The following is an 18,906-nucleotide window of genomic DNA, read 5'->3' on the forward strand; positions in this document are numbered from 1 at the left end:
ATCTTCAGTGCATGCATTGTTCATGTTTGGGGAATAGAGTATCACAAATTTACGAATTCCGATTGTGGAGAAAGCAGTTATGATGCATTTACATAATCCATCTCTAAAATTCCGTGCGAACTTGAATGAACATTCAACAATCGGAGTGCATCCGAGACGGTACTGTGCACTTGCCAAGAAGTTTTCTTGAATTATATGACGAAATCAAGTCAGGCAGTGACAGAAGGAGATTTCGCTGATTCATAGCAGATTCCCAGAGCCAAAAATTAAATCTGAGGTTGCAATAAAGATGGTTTGTTTTTTTCGTGCTGGGGAATTTACGCACAACCAAACCATTGGGCATTCCCAGTGCGTAATGCAATGGTAATTATAATAATCACTAAATATGTCTTATATTGTTGTACATAATATGCCAGAATAGTAGCCTATCTTTATACATTACTAGAGGTGGCGTACTATTCATGCAAACTAATTTGTGCAGTAGGAGGCCGTTTGGAGAGCCAGGGTTCAATGACTTTGGTTTGGGGTCACTGACTTTTAGTGCCCTTCGAAGTGCCTTTTAGCGCCTCTGGATGCTAAGGGGAAACCAGAGAAGACCTGAAGGGAGGATTTATATATATATAAAAAAAAACACAGGGTATATACATGTGTAAGCTTATGTGCATGCATATGAGGATTCATTAATCCTGAATTAAACTAATTAAACTAAAAGTTAATTAACCCTCATATGCATGCTTACACCCCGAGCAGCTGTAAATGCCCTGTAGTATATATATTATTAATTAACCCTCATATGCATGCTTACACCCCGAGCAGCTGTAAATGCCCTGTAGTATATATATTATTAATTAATCCTCATATACATGCTTACACACACACACACACACACACACACACACACACACACACACACACACACACATATATATATATATATATATATATATATATATATATATATATATATATATACCACCATATATATATATATATATATATATATATGTATATATATATATATATATATATATATATATATATATATATACCACAGGGTATTGGGTATTCACAGCTGCTCGGGGTGTAAACATGCATATGAGGATTAATTAATAATATATACTACAGGGTATTTACAGCTGCTCGGGGTGGAAGTATGCATATGAGGATTAATTAATAATATATACTACAGGGTATTTACAGCTGCTCGGGGTGGAAGTATGCATATGAGGATTAATTAATAATATATACTACAGGGTATTTACAGCTGCTCGGGGTGGAAGTATGCATATGAGGATTAATTAATAATATATACTACAGGGTATTTACAGCTGCTCGGGGTGGAAGTATGCATATGAGGATTAATTAATAATATATACTACAGGGTATTTACAGCTGCTCGGGGTGGAAGTATGCATATGAGGATTAATTCAGTGCAACCCATAAATTCCAATGCCGACGGCGGTTACGCGCAATTAAGCTCGTGCCCGTGGGCGCTCGAGCTCCGGTACTCTATTGTTAATCATGCCGTTGAACAATGCGCAAGGGATATTAGCATAAGGCTAACACAAAGGGGAAGGAGAATGAAATAAAAGAAACGGAGGGGGATGAAGGTGGGTCTATACGGTCTCAGGGCTACCTTTGCTTGTTAACAAATCGACGCTTGATTGATATATTGGTCCAATAGACTGTAAGTCGTGTGAAGTCGTTGTGTTTCCAGGTAACGGCCGGGTGACCCTTCACGACCCCCCCAAAAACATAAATAAAAAAAAATTTCAATGTATTCTAAAGACCTGAATATTTAAAGTCTAAATCATTTCACACGGTAAAGTTATTAAAACCTTATGTTTGGCTGTTATAAACGTGTCGTCGAGTTTCAAGCTACATGCTACATGCTAAACTACAGTGTCACAGTTTTATTTGTTTGTTTATTTATTTAAGAACAATCCTGCAACTAAAGTGCTTTGCTTTTCCATTCCTCTGTGTTTTAGATTTTCTGAATTTGAGGCGAAAATACAGGAGACATCACTGTCCACACAAACGCTGTCTGCCTCTACACTCCAGGGTCCCCTTTCCCTGAGGTACACACACACACACACACACACACACACACACACACACACACACACACACACACACACACACACACACACACACACACACACACACGGTCAGTGAATTGTAGAGTTCAACTTCCAGTCTAGTCTAGCTTTAAATAGCTGGAGAAGGAATGATGGGTATGAACGGTTGGCATTCTTTTTCTTTAAAATAAAAAAATAAATAAAAAAACAATAAATATTTACCACATACTTGAAATGCCTGGAGAGACAGAGTCCACAGATACACACCAAATCCTGCCCACTAATTGTGCTGCATTTAAGAGGTCAACGGTCCTTTGTCATCAGTCCCGGATTAATTAACAGAACTGTAATTAAGCTTGACACAGTAAAAGCTTTGTATGACCTCTCTCTCTCTCTCTCTCTCTCTCTCTCTCTCTCTCTCTCTCTCTCTCTCTCTCTCTCACAAACAGAGTGTGTAAACAGTTCTGAACTAAATGGCGGTGTAAATGTGGCATCCCTTGAGCTTTTAGACTTTCTCTTACACTGGAAGAAGTAAACAAAGCACACACTCGCAAAGATCACAAAATAACCCTGTTAAGTCAAATACACCACAGAAACAGAAACACACACACACTAACAGAGGAATTGCCTCTACCCCCATATCTACCTGCCACACACACAGTAAAGCACGGGTGGCATTCCCTAAATCAACCACAATGACACAGTGTGTACAGAGACTGACACTTATTTACCCTAAACGTCTTGTGCAAAAGCTAGTGCAGAGTTATGGCTGGTTCAAAACCACAGGGGTTTGAGTCTAGCTTTCATGTCTAGTGTCTCAGAGCAGACGGCTTTACAGACTAGTCTAACATCAGAGTTAAGGGATTGATACATATTTGAGAAGTCTTTAAAATTGTTAGGAATTATAAAGAATGCATGAGGTCTGTTTAAATCAGAATTAAATAAAGATATCAGAGTTACAAGAAAATTCCTGATCAGGTCTGGAAAAGTGAGGACTTTGAGAGGGATGGCCCTCGTTTCCAGACAAATTAAAAATGTAGAACTTTTGGGTAAGAAAGTATGGCCTTGAGATTTTTTAATCTATCGTCAATAGGAATTGCATTAATGCAATGGTGGTTTATTTTCTTAATGCCTTTAGCATGAAAAAGTTACATACTAAAATGGCTAAAATGTTGCACAGTAATCCAAAACCATGTCTATGTATACATTTATCAGCATGCTATAAAACGCTATTGTTCCACAAAGCCTGATTTTACACTACAGTAGTACGTGTTACTTCCTGCTAAATCTGCGCTAAGTTGCTTAACCAGCAATGGGGCAATAACATCCAACTTACAAGCTCAATTCAAAAACACTACTTAGTGTTTCTTTAAGGACGCGTGTCAGCTGGCTGTTAATGTTGAAACGTATGTGTGTGAGAAGCGACACTGTATCTGTAAGAACACACACTCTGCGTGCCAGCCTACCGGAGCCGCCTACTGTTTTCAGACACTTTGGAGGGGTCGTCACCTTTCACCCGTCCTCTATGACCCCCACACAATGAGTCAGAGCCAGTCAGAGTTAACAAAACACACGTGAAGTACAAATGCAAAGAGCACAGGGAATTACAAAAATGACTAAACAGCCAACAGAACATATTGAACAAATTTTTATTTATTTTATTTTTTTTAGAGTACACGGCAATGTCCATAAAAGCGACGAAGGAGGAATGTAGGTGTTCTGTCAAAGCATGGCTGGAGTGCTGGAGCAGACTTCAAGACAACCAAAATCCTGACTGCTCTTTCAGCGGTGCGAATGAAACAGCGATACAGCAAAGAAGCTTTCACACCCAGCTAGATGACACCAAATATCTGTGCCAGCATCATGAGATACTGGCTTAGTGCAAACACTGTAGAAAGGATATGGAGTTTCTCTATGTACAGTATAGTGTGTGTGTGTGCGTGTGTGAGTTAAGACAGCATTTTTTTCTTTGACACCAATGATCACTGACTGGAAGACAAAAGTTTAATAAGAAAACAAACATCCAACCACTGAATACCTAATCAATGTAAATAGCATTAAATGTGTTTATATGTAAGTTATATGCACTTCAAATGTTTTATTGTTCTTTATTAAATAAAATGTAGTTTCTTTTAAAAAAAAAAAAAAAAGCATCTTGAGAATTTTGTCAACATAAACCTGAAAGCAGATCAGATGATAGAAGACACTTTTTATGTGCGATTCAGCCTAAAAAGGCAGATATTAAAATAAGCCAAAGACTGTTTCTAGAGATTTCTGTTGAAAAATAAATAAATAAAACATCAGCTAGCAACCTACAATATAACTGTATTTAATAAAGAGTTGCAATAATCACCAGAAGTTTAAAAAGGACCCACATTTTATTACGAACCTGAATTTAAATCAAAAGAAAATACATAGAAAAACCACTGTGCATTCAATATTAGCTACAGAAACTACAATCAATAAACAAGATTGATCGCAATCAGACTTGAAAGGTTCAAGTTATTTGTCAGTTCTATTCAAAAATATATATTTATGTTGAATCCTAAATTCTTGACCTTACTTTAGAAGCATCTACATTATTGTTTGCTTTCACAGCTGGTGGTTTTATAACAAATTTTTTTATTTTTTTACTTCCCGTTAAATGCATTCGGCAGTCCTTTATCTTACAGGACCTGTTACCGGGGGAAGCATGAAAGCAATGTTAAGGAGTATTTCCCCCATTACAAGCCGTGTGATTAGTCGACCACGGCCACTGCTGTCAGTCAGCAAACAAACACACCGAGAGACACGTGCATTTAAAGCCTAGTCAAACAACTGGAATCCTCTCTTCACCACTCCTCTTCTCTTTTCTCATTCTCGGGCCTGTCGTGCCGCGAGTGTCAGGATTCTTTTGCTCAGCATCACGTTGTGCTGCTTCAGATACTCGATCAGGTCTGCTTGTTTCTCCACAACCTCTTCAAGACAGGAGCCATCTCTGTTTTACACATCAACCAGTCTAGGGTTAGTCTTGAATAACAGTATTATACATACAGCTCTTTATTTCTCCACCCTAAACTGAAAATAATTTAAAGCACGACTAAAGGTCACCGCTAACACGCGTGTGTGTAAAATGGAAATGTAGTGTTTCTGTAAGGAAACAGAGTTTATATGATCTGTTTACAATCCCTTCAGCATGACCAGAGGGTGCATTCGGGTGTGTGTTTGTTGGTGTGTGTGTTGGGGCTCCACCTATGGAGATGTTAATGAGAGATATGGGGGTGAGAGATAAAGTTCTCTCCCTGGTTCTAAAGTGCTTTCGGATTACAGCGGGACATTAAGGTGGGTGCTGATGGTGTCTTGCACGCAAGCGTCACACAAATGAGTACAATTTGGAACGTGAATTAGATGTTCTAATGATTATGTACTTAAAAACTGAAAGTGAAATTTCTCGCTGATCTATGCACTTCGTCATGTTTGTACAGGTTCTGTGGTGTGTCTATGCCAATAGAATCATCCTGTAGCCATAATATAGGTGTTCTCTGTAGTGTTTATCCTAAACACGGTCCATGCATGTTATATCATTTTATTATAATTGATTGTATTTACTGTAAATTGTCTCATTCTACTGTAGACTTGTCCTTGCATCCTTCAATATTTCTCAGGCATTAATGTGGCCCGATGTGACAATGTGAGTGTTTGTTACCTGAAGCCCATTTCCGTGTGCGTGTTGCTGTCAGTGACGGAGAAGGTGTGAGATCTCTCGTCTTCTGTGATATCTGGACCGAGGCTTTGCTTGTTAAACTTTAACACTTGTGCTGCAACACACAAACATTTTTTTTTTTAAAAAAAGATCAAACTCACAAACTAATTACAAAACAAGATCATTGTGTAATATATTTGGGAACAAATTACAGCCATGAAAGTGTCAAAGTGTCAAAAGTACAACTAGCCATTGTGTATGTAGGATATGTACACGTCGAGCGTGGTGAATTCCCAGGTTAACTGAGGATAAATGGATGCAGGTTATTTTGAATTGGAATTTATGGTGAATATCTACTGAATTTGACCTTATGAATCACTTTGGCTACAAAGACATTGAACTGAACAGAACAAAAAAAAGTTGGGGGAGAGCTTACTGTATACAGTCTATACTGCTGCTAAGACAAAATAAAAGAGATACCTTAAACATCAGCATCTGATAAGGATTAATGATAAGACACACACACCAAAGTACACGTTTTCACCTGGAGGAAATGGCCAGCAAAAGCTCATCCACTACAGTTAAATGACATCAGCTTCAGACTTTATTCTCTCTCTCTCTGTCTTTCCAAATACCATCACATTTCTCCTCACAGCAGCCATCTCATTCAGCAATGAACAGGACCGTGTCAGTTGTAATGCGGCAAGGTTTATTAAGGGTAATTAGACACTTCTGACACCACACATCGAGAAGAGCTGAGGAATGCACTCTTAGGAAAACAAAACCAACAGATGCAGCACTCCGTGAATGTGTCACATTCCTCATATCTCTGTTAAAGAGAAGAGCTTCGGTTCCATCATAAACCAAGACATAAACCTATACACGGTCATAACCCCAAACCTATACACACGCACACCTTTCAATAAATAGGTGAGATTCACATTTCACTTTAAACGCTACCTGGATTTTAGGAAAACTTTAAATGCTATTTAGTATATTGATTGATTTTTGGACACAGTCACCTCATCCCAAGACCTGAAAGTTCTTATTCAATAATTTATACTTTAAATGCCTACAGACTCTAAGCTATATGACAAAAGTAATGTATCATGATTCTCAAAAGCATCTCTACGACATGCGATATTTATAGTTTTGCTCACTAAACTGCCATCAGTTCATTAGCATTGCATTAAGAAAGACATCCTAAGTGAGATACACAAGAAGTGTAAGGAAAAAATAAATAATATATATATATATATATATAAGAAAAGAACTCAAAAAATCCAAATGTAAAATATCCTGAATAGAGAACTGTATCTACAATTTTTTTTTGAGCAAGCATCTACAAATATGCTTCAAAATATTGTTTTCTAATAATCTCAGTTTCCTGTTCTTGAAATCTTTTTTCTTGCTGGATTTTGAATCTTCTACAAGCTTAATTTTCAGTTTCCAGTTTTCTCTCTCACCTGTTGGTCTCATGCCTCTTTCACAAATCAAGCACTCTACCGGTTTGCAACAAAAAAATCAACCCAAAAACACACACACACATCAGGACTGCACCTTCCCTGTGCATCAGGATCAGACAATACAAATCCAACTCCCCTCCCTCGCTCCCTTTGAAGGACCCTAAAGCGGCTTTGAAGTGCACAGGCGGCATACGGCCCATGCAGAACGCTGCATTCATGTTCAAATGAAGAGGCAGAGAGAAAGAAAAAGAGAAAGAGAAAGAGAGAGAAATGCAACATCAAAGCGCCTGAAGCATAACTTTAGCCTAACTGCACCTTCCTTTAGGAAGAGGCAGAGAGAGATGGATGGCGGGAGATAAACGGATGCGGAGAGATGGGCAGATGGATAGGGAGTGTTCATTAGCACGATAAACATGGAGTGGAGTGTAAATGTTTAGATGATCGATCAGATTGCTCTCATGTTGCTGGATGCAAAAAAACAACTCATAATATGGAGTAAGAAAAAGCACAAACTAACTTAATCTGCACACACACACACAGATAATCTGTCAGCGGCCTTCATTAAAATGCCACTAAACTTAAACAGGGTGTGTCTCAATGCATGGTCGATCCCCAGTTCACTAATCATCCAAGGAATCCGTGTGTGTGTGTGTGTGAGAGTTTGTGTGATTGAGAGTGTGAGTGTGAGCGTGAGTGAGAGAGAGAGTCAATAGTAAGACAATGCTATGGTTTATTGAGGTGGGGCAGCTTCGGGTTGCCTTGGGCGAAAAAGAAAGAAAAAGAAAAACAAAAAAAGATGCGAGATCCAATTCCTTTCATTCTTACCTTCTTCTCGCTTGGATGCTTCACATACCTTAAACAAGATGAAGCACAAAAACAAAGGAAAATAAGACAGGAATACAAAAGAAAAAATGAGAAGGAAGAGAGAGAGAGAGAGAGAGAGAGAGAGAGAGAGAGAGAGAGAGAGAGAGAGAGAGAGACCTTGCTGATTGTAATACAGCCTGGTGTGTGATCCTAAAGGGAATAAAGACAGTAGCTGAGGTATTGTAATGCGAGGTGTTTGTGCTGAGGGGGAGGTGTGTGTGTGTGTGTGTGTGTGTGTGTGTGTGTGTGTGTGTGTGAGTGAGAGAGAGAGAGAGAGAGAGAGTTTTATAATGTATATGCAAAAAACCCTTTAATGCTTTCCTTAGACTTGTAGTAAAGTTCAAGCTGAAGATACCTGCATAGACCAGAAGGCATACAAGAGATGCAAGTAGTTCCACACAGATGATGACGAGGAGCAGATACACAGAGAGATTTTTCACTTTGTTATCCAACATAGAGGAGGGGGCGATTACTATCAGCACTGCAGCGTTACCTGCAGAGGAAGAAAAGTGCACATTTACACTTCCACCTAGTCTGGTATAGCTATGGCAAAAATGTTGAAACATGTTCAAAACTAAGTTGAATTCTAAAGTGTCAATCATACGGCTATTAATATAAAACACATTTGAATATGATTTATAAAACACTTTCGATACTGAGGGGTATGCTTGGATAAAGAACAGTGGAAAATAATCCATTGTAATCCATTGAGAAATTTGTCGGTTTTGGCGCCCTCTGGTGTGTAGAGAGGAAAAGTGCATTTCTATTTAAATAGATTTCGCTTTTAGCTGTAATTCTCATTTCTTTCTAAATAATTATTTGTGTCCAGTAACCACGTTAGAATTGCAATGGATCCGGGTTTTATCCTGGTAACACTGGGAGCGAGGCAGAATGAGATGCCAGTCCAACAAGGAGCACTAAGCAGACACTCATTTACGGGCAATTTACCATCAACCAATTCACCTATTCTGGAATGTTTTGGGGAGAAAACCCCAATAGATACTGCGAGAACATGCAAAACTGCACAGAAACAGTAACATCAGTTCAGGATAAAGCCAGACCTTTGAGCTGTGAGGGAGATTTATTATGTGCTTTGCAACTGTGCATTATATTTTGTGTATTTTTGTTTTCTGAGCCACCGAGGAATTTTTATGGGGATCAATTCTGTTGAATTTTCGGAAATTTGCTTAAACATAAGGAGGTGATGCTTAGCATGTGTCTACCTGCGGAGTGTATGAGTAACGGCAGGTGCTTGAGCTTGGCGGTTCTCCTGTAAAACCTCAGGTATCCTCTCTGCCTCAATGCGCTGTGGTGATACTGCACACATCTCTCAAAGAGAAAGACCAGTATCCACAGACCCGCCTTTAATAACAACACCAGGGTTCTCGAGTCCACCCCGTTCAATGCTGCTGTGCATTCCGCAGAATGAGTGTCAGTTAACCAGCACACTGCAGCCAGGGCCACGCACACGCTCACATACGCCACCTATGGGCCAGGTGAAAGGGGGGGGGAATAAGAGCACATGTAAATATGCTCATAAACAGTTCACTACAGTCACTTCATACTGTTTTTCAATCAGTTTGTGTGTTTGGTTTGTTGGTTGCAACTACTGACGACTAGCACTTACACCAGCTGTCGTGTGTAATTAATGAGCTAATAAAATAACATTAATGCCACATTTTTTTTTTGTCAACAGAATAAATGAATCAGAGATTATTAGCAACACCGGTAATCAGTGAAGTGAAGAGGCAATGATGAGGCTGTGAGATTTTTGGTGTGAATGAGCTTTTTCTATCAGTAGATAATTCAATTCAATTCAAATTTATTTGTGTAGTGCTTTCTACAATGGACATGGTCTCAAAGCAGCTTTACAGAACATAAACATAGAACAAAAGGTTATTATAAAGAATAATATAAAGGATAATAATACAAAATTCAAGATCAATATTAGATACATGTAAGTGTGTTTGTATTTATCCACAATGGTCTGTGGTGACTCAGGCAGGAAGGAAGAAACCTTGCGAGGAACCAGACTCAAAGGGGAACCTCATCCTCATATGGGTGACACTGGAGGGTGTGATTATAAATATACAGTCTGAAAAATGTTGTAATGATGCAAAAGACCACATGGAGTTGCGTCTCCTCTTTAGTATAGCAGAGTCTAACTGGAACTGGTAGATCACTAGATGCCTCAGGATCCTCACAGATTCGGCCTCATCTCAGTGGAGGACCAAAATCTTCATTGCATGGAAAACAATTGGAGCTGGTACAATTTCTAATGTAATAAATGTACATGTAGACTGGGCATCTTTTAGCGTAAGTGGACAGAAATCTTTATATGGATTTTTCTACCTTTTTTTCTACCATACATGTGGGATGTGGTAGCTCAGTGGCTAAGGTGTTGGGCTACTGATCGGAATGTCATGGGTTCGAACCCCAAGCTGCCATTGCTGGGCCCCTGAGCAAGGCCCTTAACCATCAGTTGCTCAGTTTTTAGTCACTCTGATAAGGATGTCTGCTAAATGCCGTAAATGTACATGTGTGTTAGAGAGGGACAAATCACTTGTCACCTAGTAAGTGTGCTTTTTCATACTCACATGCAACACAGTCAGTGAAATGGCTCCCCAGTTAGTGGGTATTTTTTTAAACTCTCTTTTGATGGCTGAATCCAAGGCATTCTGTGCTATGAGCGGCCCATCGATCAAAGGGTCATCCTCGATGCTTTGGGTTAAATCTGTGCTTAGGTTTCCCTGAACACAGGAAATTGTGCATTCACATTATGAATAAGAGGTCAGTTGAGTCAGTAAGCTTAAGCTATAGAAAGAGTCTTTGAAGTCCAAAATAGCACAAATATATGTGTATTGGTTCACTATAACAGTGGCATCTCTTTCATTCAGTAGAGTGATTAAGTGGCCAAAAACACGACCTCAAAACAATACTGCACTATTGTCTGATCTTACTTGGAGTAGTGATGGGCGATTCGTGAACGAATCTAGTGTGAGTCGAATCGCCGTTCACATGAATCGAATCGGAAAATGTGCACGTATTAAAAAACAAAAATATTGTTATATTAACAAAATAACGTTATAAACCCTCAGAAAAGGGATGTGTTAAAAACATGCACGATAGTTTAAATAACTGCAAAGTTTCTGGACATCAATGAACCAACATTCAGATTCAGAATCGGAACGCGTAGATCAAAGAATCGAATCAGTAAAGTGAATCTATCGATATTTATTTACTTAACGCTTCGATTAAAAATATACATATTGCTTTTTAGTTACCCGTAAATTAAACATTCGTTGCCCTAAACAATTGCGAAAAAAATACTTTACAGCCAGCTAAAGGTCGACAACAAACAACTGTCACGTGAAAACATCTTGTTGGTTTAACAAGAAAGCATTTAGCATTTAGCTTTAAATAAAAGCGGCACAAAACACAAACATTTATACGCACCGTCTTCGCCGGGAGTCGCTTTGAGTCCATATCCCAAGTCAAAAACACTACATGAAGCAAAAAATCCTAGTTACATGGCCAATATTTATGACAAAGTTGTTTGAGTATAAATAACGAAAACTTTTATTTTGACGTGTCCTATTTCCGCATTATGACACGTCAAAATAAAAGTTTTCGGTTGAATACCAAAATCATTCTTGTTTGATAAAATTAAACCTATAGTGCTCTAGAATACGCAATTATTAAATTATCGGAAATGTTTTTCAATTTACTTGTGTAAAGGAGGGAGTATTATTAGAAAACTGACCTCTCTTGGTTGATATTAAATTCTATTCTCGTGGTCACCTTGTGGTGTCGCTGTTGAGGCGCGAAGACGTTACAATAACAAGCTGCAATGGCGGCGTCCTGCACGTGGAAATCGTGTGAAGAAGCCGGGAAAGAAAAAGCTGTTATTGGTGAATTGAGTCATATAATTAATGTAATCTGTACGACGGGTTAGAGGCTTTGTGTTTGGGTTAAATTTAGTACAAAAAAATGAGAGGATCACAATTTTTTTTTACACCCACGTGGGTTGGCAATATCACTGTATAATGTTGTAATTAATAAGATTACACATTGAATCATTTCATTTCTAATGTGTTTTAGTGATTGTAGAGTTTGTTATTCCTCAGAGTTTTGTGTTTGTGTGCAGCTCTGACGTCACAGGGGCCACTCTGACGTCACAAGGGGACTTGCTAGTTGGGGGGGGGCCTGGACTACAAAGTAGTATGTTATCAATGTCATTAAATAACAAATCTCTTATTTAAATACGTTCTTCGTTTTAGTGAAGTTTTCCAATGGACAGGTAAAAAACGCAGATCAGCTGAACTTCCGGCTCTTCAAGCACTGTGATGAGGAAAACCCAAGAAAGAAAAGCAGGCGCATCGTGGTAATGATTGTGAATGGAAACCAGGATGTTCTGTACGTACATACGAGCACTACTGGACACTGAACACGCCTCTGTGTATTCCAGGTAGGAGAATCTGATCGGCTGTCGTACGTCGGGAGCAACTTTGGCCCAGGCTCCTTACAGTGCAACACCTTGTGCAAGTATGTGTAGTTTTGATCTCTGAAAGGAGCAAGATGGAGGTGAACATACTCTTAATGAACTACAAAGTCAAGTTTTATTAACGTTATAAGCAGTCACCTCATGCGGATTCTTTGTTTTTGATGTCTTTAAAGGATTCAGCGTTGTTCATTAGGAAGACTTTTCAAAATCTCAGCGTATAAATGACCCCTGTTTGAGGTTAATTGTAAACCTATACATTAAGTACACATTCACGATGTGTAGAAAAAAAAAACCTTTTCTTGCCAGCTTGATGTAGACAGAGAAGTGATGGTCCACTTTCACGATAACACAATTCAGTACACAACTGAGTTGTACTGAAACTGGTGAATGTTGTGAATCAGTTTTTTGTTTGTTTGCTTTTACTGTTGGACGTTTTGGCACGTGGTAATGAAGTTACCGTGACTCCTCAGTTATTTCGTTGGCATCTTGGACAAAACTACCATGCAAATGAAGGTGCAGAGTGCTCAGCTTTTCAACCTGCAGCCCATCATACCAGGTATACACACAACCTGACACAAGCACCACATGGCTTTCTATAGAAGCTGGATTAAAAACAATAGTTAACTCATTTTCAGAGAATAGTTTACATGTTTCTTTTGGGATCATTCCAATCAATTAGTCCAACATCGGAACCTGAAGCTGACTCCGCCTGTACTGTACATATTTATTGTTAAATGGATTTTGTTTGAGGGGGAAAAAGAGTAAAAAGTAATATAACATCGTAAATGTGACTTTGTCTGATTTGTTTTAGGCGAAACAGCAAAAAATTCAGAGGAAAATGAGAGCAAGACCTACAGAGAGAAGGTAAAGCAGTGTGTTTGTACTTTCAACGATTCTATGAAGTTTTCAGCTTTGACCCATTGAATCTGACTGAAAGGATTTATGAGCATTTGTAACAGGTCTTCAACTCTCATTGAATCGTTGGTCAGTCAAGTTTTTTTGTTTGTTTGTTTGGATGTCTGTGATGGTTGATTTCTCTGTGGAAAATTACTTGAATTGGTAGTAGATTCGTAGAAGGCTCTGGCTAACTGCGCGTAGTGATTAGAACACATGACACGCATTGCCAAAAATGAGCAGAAAGCCTGTGTTAATTTAGAAAAATTGCAAGCTCCTCCGAATCTCACAGGGTTTGTTTGATCTTGCGTTCATATGAAATCGCAAAAACAAAACGAAATCGTGTGAAGACGCTGCAGAAATGTTTGCTAGTTATGATTTTCAAAGATGTTGATCTCTGTAAAATTTTGTAACTATACATGTGAATTGTCACTGTGTGAGAGACAAGTGTGTGCCAGGAACAATGGTGTTATACATGTTATATGGAGGAGATTCGAGGCAGTTCAGGTTCTCTCAGGTTTCTCATGAAATATCTAGAGACGGAGAAAACTGATATTTTGCGTTGCTTTTGTGAAACCTAACCTTCTCTCTCCATTTAATCCTAAGGGTATGTCAATTTTTGCTCTCATGCGTATATTGATGGAATTCAAACTTGTGCGTGTTTGCAGCTGGATGATCTCATCGAGGCTTTCGGCACGACGAAGCAGAAGCGTGCGCTGAGCTCGAGAAGGATGAACGAGGTCGGCAATGACACGCTGCAGAAAGCTGTGGCTCGCGCCGCCGGCGACGTCATAGACCAGAAAGGACTGGAAGGTAAAAAAAAAAAAAAAAAAGTGATGTTACCCCTTAGCGAACATTTAAGTGGAAAAATAGACATTGGCTCTGATATGTAGTCCAGGCTTCGACCAGAATCACAGGCTTATATAAGTTTCTATAGTAACATGCGCAATTTAAGCCTAATAGTGAAAGTGAACTAATCTATGAAGAACGGAGAGAAATGATAACGCATTGCTCTTCCGTTTAAAAATAAATAAATAAAAAATCCAATTGTTGGTCATGATTGTGTAAGAGGAATAAAACCCTTCACTTTAACAGCACGTCGCTACGGTTTGACATGTTCCTTACATAGTAATAAAAATAACGAGAAAGCACATGCACTCTAACACCATGTCCTTGCCATCTACAAGTTGCTAAATATTATGATCCATTATCTGAATATATCTACTAAAATCTTCCTGTGTTATTAAAAACACAGATAATTATGCTTAATATTTATTACTTACTCCAGTAGTTTTGTAGTTATGAGCTTTACTTACTGGGAATTATGTACGTTACAGGTTTTCTACATTCATTAACTCATTCTGCATCTCTCTCTCTCTCTCTCTCTCTCTCTCTCTCTCTCTCTCTCTCTCTCTCTCTCTCAGCCTTACAGCAGGAAGTAGCAGATTCACAGGCTCTGTCCGAATCCACGCTCTTCCTCCCTCCCTGCAACAAGGACGCAACTAATCGTGAGGACGTTTACCCCTTTGATGGCTGTATCCTTCTTAAGCTAAAGATAGAAAGAAGAAAAACAAATACAATGTCCAAAACTGCAGCTCCAGTAAACCGTCACTCAGCCATAGGAAAACTGTTCAGGATTAGCACTCAATAACGGTCAAGGACTTAAGTGTGCAATTTGGGTTAAAGCCCTAGCATGTTTATCACATCATATATAAAAAAACCCTCTAGTTTGGGATTCTCTGTTGTATACTAATTAATATAACTGAAAATGACTTGAATGTTTACTTTAAGTTCCTAAATGTCATATTAGTGCTGTCTCCAGTCGAGTTTAACCTGCTCCAGCAGCTTGGAGAGAAAATGGCAGGACTTGCTTCTGAAGACCAGACGGACAAAGAAGACTTCTTGTAAGATGAGATTCATGAACATTTTGTCTCTAGTCATGGTGACACATTTGGTAGCGATTATACCTTCAAAATGCATTAGATCGTAACAAACCACAGTAGATATTCATTTTTGTGGTCTCTGTTTCACTCAGTATTTACTCCATCATATACTGTTTACTTTCACTTCACTAACCTTTTTTTTTTATTTTTATTTTTTGTAGACCCAAGACTGTGGAGGAGATTTTGAAAAGCCTTCCCAAAGAGGGGGAAGCTCGAGACAGACAAGCGCGCTGTGCCTGGTACCTGTCTTACCTCATCAGACTTGCGCAAACTAAAAAACTGGACCGCAAGTGTGAGTATTGGCTTTTCATCACATACACTATCAGTCTAAAAGAAATGATTGACTATCGCACCTTCTTGGTCCAGGAGTATTAGAGCTGGTGGAAAATGTAAACTATATATATATAGTACACACACACACACACACACAATGGACATATAGACAAAACACGCACTTTCCTTATACAAAGATGTTTTATCCGTTTCTGTGTCTTTGTTTCTGGAAGTTGGCAAGAACGAATGTCCACAGGTTATCTTCAGGAAAGTACAGAGGAGCTTCACGGTGGAGAGTTTCGATAAAGGAAGGTTTGTGCGAGTTCGACACTCTGGTAGAAATGTCAGAAGCTTTGTATATAATGGCAGACTATTGTAAAAGACATGGAATGTGATGTATTGTCATTAAAATACATCCTGTGCTCATTTGCTATAAAAGCTGCAAGTCCTAATTTTGGAATTTAGGCAAAAGTGCTGTACAAAAATAAGTTTCTCTTTCCCAGAAACCAAAACCTTCTCGAGCTTTGGCACTCTAAAGGGTTTTTTTTTTTTTTTTTTAAATGAACCCTTAAAGGGAACTATGCAGGGTCTAAGAACAAGCTTTCCCTTTGAGAGAAGGTTCCAAGTAGAACTTGTGTCCCAAATTACGTACTGCACTACACACCATGAACTGTTTCATCTAGAGTACGAGTGTTAGATGGGTCGTATCGTCTCAAACGGAACACTAACTGTTTTTTACTAACCGATAGCGTAAGCTGTTTCACAGTCGACGTTAAAAGCATGTAACTCGTTGCTCTTCGGTAGCTTCAGCAGAATACTGTGAATTTTTTTAAAACGTCTATAACTAAATCCTACAATTTGGGCTCATATATAAGTCTCGTCCACCGGAGTGTCGTCGGCCATCTCGAACGTGATTTTTCATCCAGCATCAGCACCTGATTTCCGCAAAAAAAGAAAAGCTGCAAGCGTATGAAGTGATTTTTCTGTAGATTAAACAAACCACTCACTATTTATACTAACCATTGGTGTAGTGTAGCATGTAGACACAGCTTCGAAACTCTTCACTATCCAAAGAACCCTTTAGGAAGCCAGAGCATAATGGTATGATGCATAGTAAAGCAAAACGATTATTATTACAAATTAAACACAAGATTATATCAATGTTAATAATGGTATTGATATTCCTTGGAGCGAACCTTATCATGATTTAGAGAGTATTTAACGCTGAACATTTATTCAGCTTATAATGCATAGAAAATACAGTATATATTTCCTTTATAATTCGTATGACCCTGTTTTTCCCTCCTTTTCTCTGGATTTTCTCACAGATTGAGGAGTACAGTGACGGCTACGACAGTCACCAAGATCGCGTCCCACTGCCTTGCTCTGCTGCTTCATATCGCAGACCAGAAAGTCGACCTCACACTCTTGCACAGAGACCTGTGTATCAGTGAAACCAAGTCAGTTTTCACACACCTGAACATGTCTTGCTTTTTATCAGCTCGTTATTGCGACATAGGGATGTCATTTATTCATACCACAGCACTGTTGGTACCGTTTTTTTTTTGGACACCGTAGACCTGTGAATCAAATCAGGTTTCTATTCTTGCCCTTATTTCTCTGGTAACGACCTCCACAGCGTACGGTGTATACGATTACTTGGTAACTGCTTGGTCTAAACATTTGGACAGAATTTTAGGAAAAATAGTGAAGAAAAAATAAAGTTTTTGACATAATTCATGATGGAGGAAAATCTCGGGTCAAAAATTTAACCGCCGTCTACAGTGAAGTGCAGTGTAAAGTGCTTCTGTGTTCTTATTTTATTTTATTTAATTAATTAATTAATTAATTTCATGTCATTTGTGTTTAAGGATGCTGGAGGTGGCAAAGGCCATGGGGCTCACGCTTTCCCGCCAGTCCATCCACAGCTGGGATGAGTCAGGGCTACAGGATGACCACAGGATGGCCTCCCTGCAGCTCCCACTTGTACGATGCGAACGCCGATTGGAGAGAAGAAAACGCAAGAAGATGAAATGAATGGAATGAACCAGTTGTACATTTCATACAGCAGTTGGTTGTTAAGTCAATAGCAGCACAAATTCAATTGCTTTCACTTACTATTAAAGAAACAAACTTATAAAGATATGTCAGTTAACAAGAAGTTAAGGGTTTGTCTATTAGCAAAAAAATAAGCACAGTTCCTTCAAATTATGTAGTCTGATGACTCTATTCACACTTCCGGTAAATGTTCAGAAGGTTTTAGTGAGCGATCGTAGGAGTGCAAATCTGTCTGTTTGATGAGTTTTCCTGTAACTAGAACATTTTTCACAAGCACCAGATAAAATACCCGACAAGGCAGCTGCAACCTCAATACACGCAGCTCATTAGAACAAGAGCCAAATGTCATTATAGAGCTCATTTCCCGAAAGGACCATGGAGCATCTGTTTCCAGGAAAGCGACGACTTGACCAGATTGAATTATTCATTCCGTGTTGTTCTGTCTGTATATGCAAATATGAACGATTATTATTGATAGAAAATGATTTGGAAAGAGTGTTCAGGGTTGGGGTTCAGATCATTATTACAGATGTATGCTCTTCTACACTCACTTCCAGTTCTGTATTTTTTTTATGAAAGTGAACTTGTTGCCACAAATCACTATGTTGGCAGAAACCCAACAGTGCTTATGTATTGAAGATTTGACCCAATTGTGTTGCTAGTGTGTTTGTAACACTTGGCTCAAATTTGGTCAGAATGTTCCTTAGACACTCCTCAGTGTGCCAAATTTAGTCATTTTCTTTATAGATGGTTCTATGGCTTGCCATAGACAAGCGGTGTCCAATCTTATCCACAAAGGTTTTCATTCCAACCAAGCAGAAGCCACACCTGATTCCACCTGTTTAATCAGTTGTTCTTGGCTTTTAGTAGACTCTGGTGCGGCTTCTGCTTGGTTGGAATGAAAACCTGCACCCACACCGGCCCTTTGTGGATAGGATTGGACACCGCTGCCATAGATATTCTAGCCAGAAGAAGAAGAACCACCTTTGGCGCTTGGCCCCCTACCAACACTAAATGAAACAATTTGTGGCAGTTGAAAGTCTTAATCAATGCTATATTCATATTATTTGTTCCACATTTCCCGTGACAAAATAAATAGAAATCAGAAATCTATTACATTTTTGATGAACTTTTCCAAACCTTT

The 18,906-nt window shown here is 38.8% G+C and overlaps 3 protein-coding genes across 3 annotated transcripts in view; 2 read left to right on the plus strand and 1 right to left on the minus strand.

Annotated features, from left to right (window-relative positions):
- apela (apelin receptor early endogenous ligand) overlaps window positions 1-4,218 on the plus strand; it is a 4,650-nt gene extending 432 nt beyond the window's left edge. The window contains exons 2-3 of the mRNA XM_027174381.2: window positions 1,989-2,078; window positions 3,750-4,218. Of these exons, the coding sequence (XP_027030182.1) occupies window positions 1,989-2,077 (89 nt within the window). The 3' untranslated portion in view covers window position 2,078; window positions 3,750-4,218. The remainder of the gene's footprint in view (window positions 1-1,988; window positions 2,079-3,749) is intronic.
- Window positions 4,219-4,437: 219 nt separating this feature from the next.
- Window positions 4,438-11,685, minus strand: tmem192 (transmembrane protein 192). Its single transcript, XM_027174380.2, has 6 exons — window positions 11,547-11,685; window positions 10,688-10,840; window positions 9,314-9,575; window positions 8,446-8,583; window positions 5,764-5,875; window positions 4,438-5,055 (listed from the first exon to the last, which is right to left on the minus strand). The coding sequence occupies exons 1-6, from the start codon at window positions 11,574-11,576 to the stop codon at window positions 4,932-4,934; spliced, it is 819 nt and encodes a 272-aa protein (XP_027030181.2). The 5' UTR covers window positions 11,577-11,685; the 3' UTR covers window positions 4,438-4,931.
- Window positions 11,686-11,842: 157 nt separating this feature from the next.
- On the plus strand, window positions 11,843-18,875 carry polr1e (RNA polymerase I subunit E). The gene is made up of 12 exons (XM_027174379.2): window positions 11,843-12,001; window positions 12,371-12,474; window positions 12,559-12,635; window positions 13,065-13,150; window positions 13,406-13,458; window positions 14,157-14,301; window positions 14,913-15,023; window positions 15,299-15,392; window positions 15,593-15,723; window positions 15,938-16,016; window positions 17,033-17,164; window positions 17,576-18,875. The coding sequence occupies exons 1-12, from the start codon at window positions 11,941-11,943 to the stop codon at window positions 17,739-17,741; spliced, it is 1,239 nt and encodes a 412-aa protein (XP_027030180.1). The 5' UTR covers window positions 11,843-11,940; the 3' UTR covers window positions 17,742-18,875.
- Window positions 18,876-18,906: the final 31 nt, after the last annotated feature.

The sequence above is a fragment of the Tachysurus fulvidraco genome, chromosome 7 (assembly GCF_022655615.1).
Source record: "Tachysurus fulvidraco isolate hzauxx_2018 chromosome 7, HZAU_PFXX_2.0, whole genome shotgun sequence".
Lineage (NCBI taxonomy): Eukaryota > Metazoa > Chordata > Actinopteri > Siluriformes > Bagridae > Tachysurus > Tachysurus fulvidraco.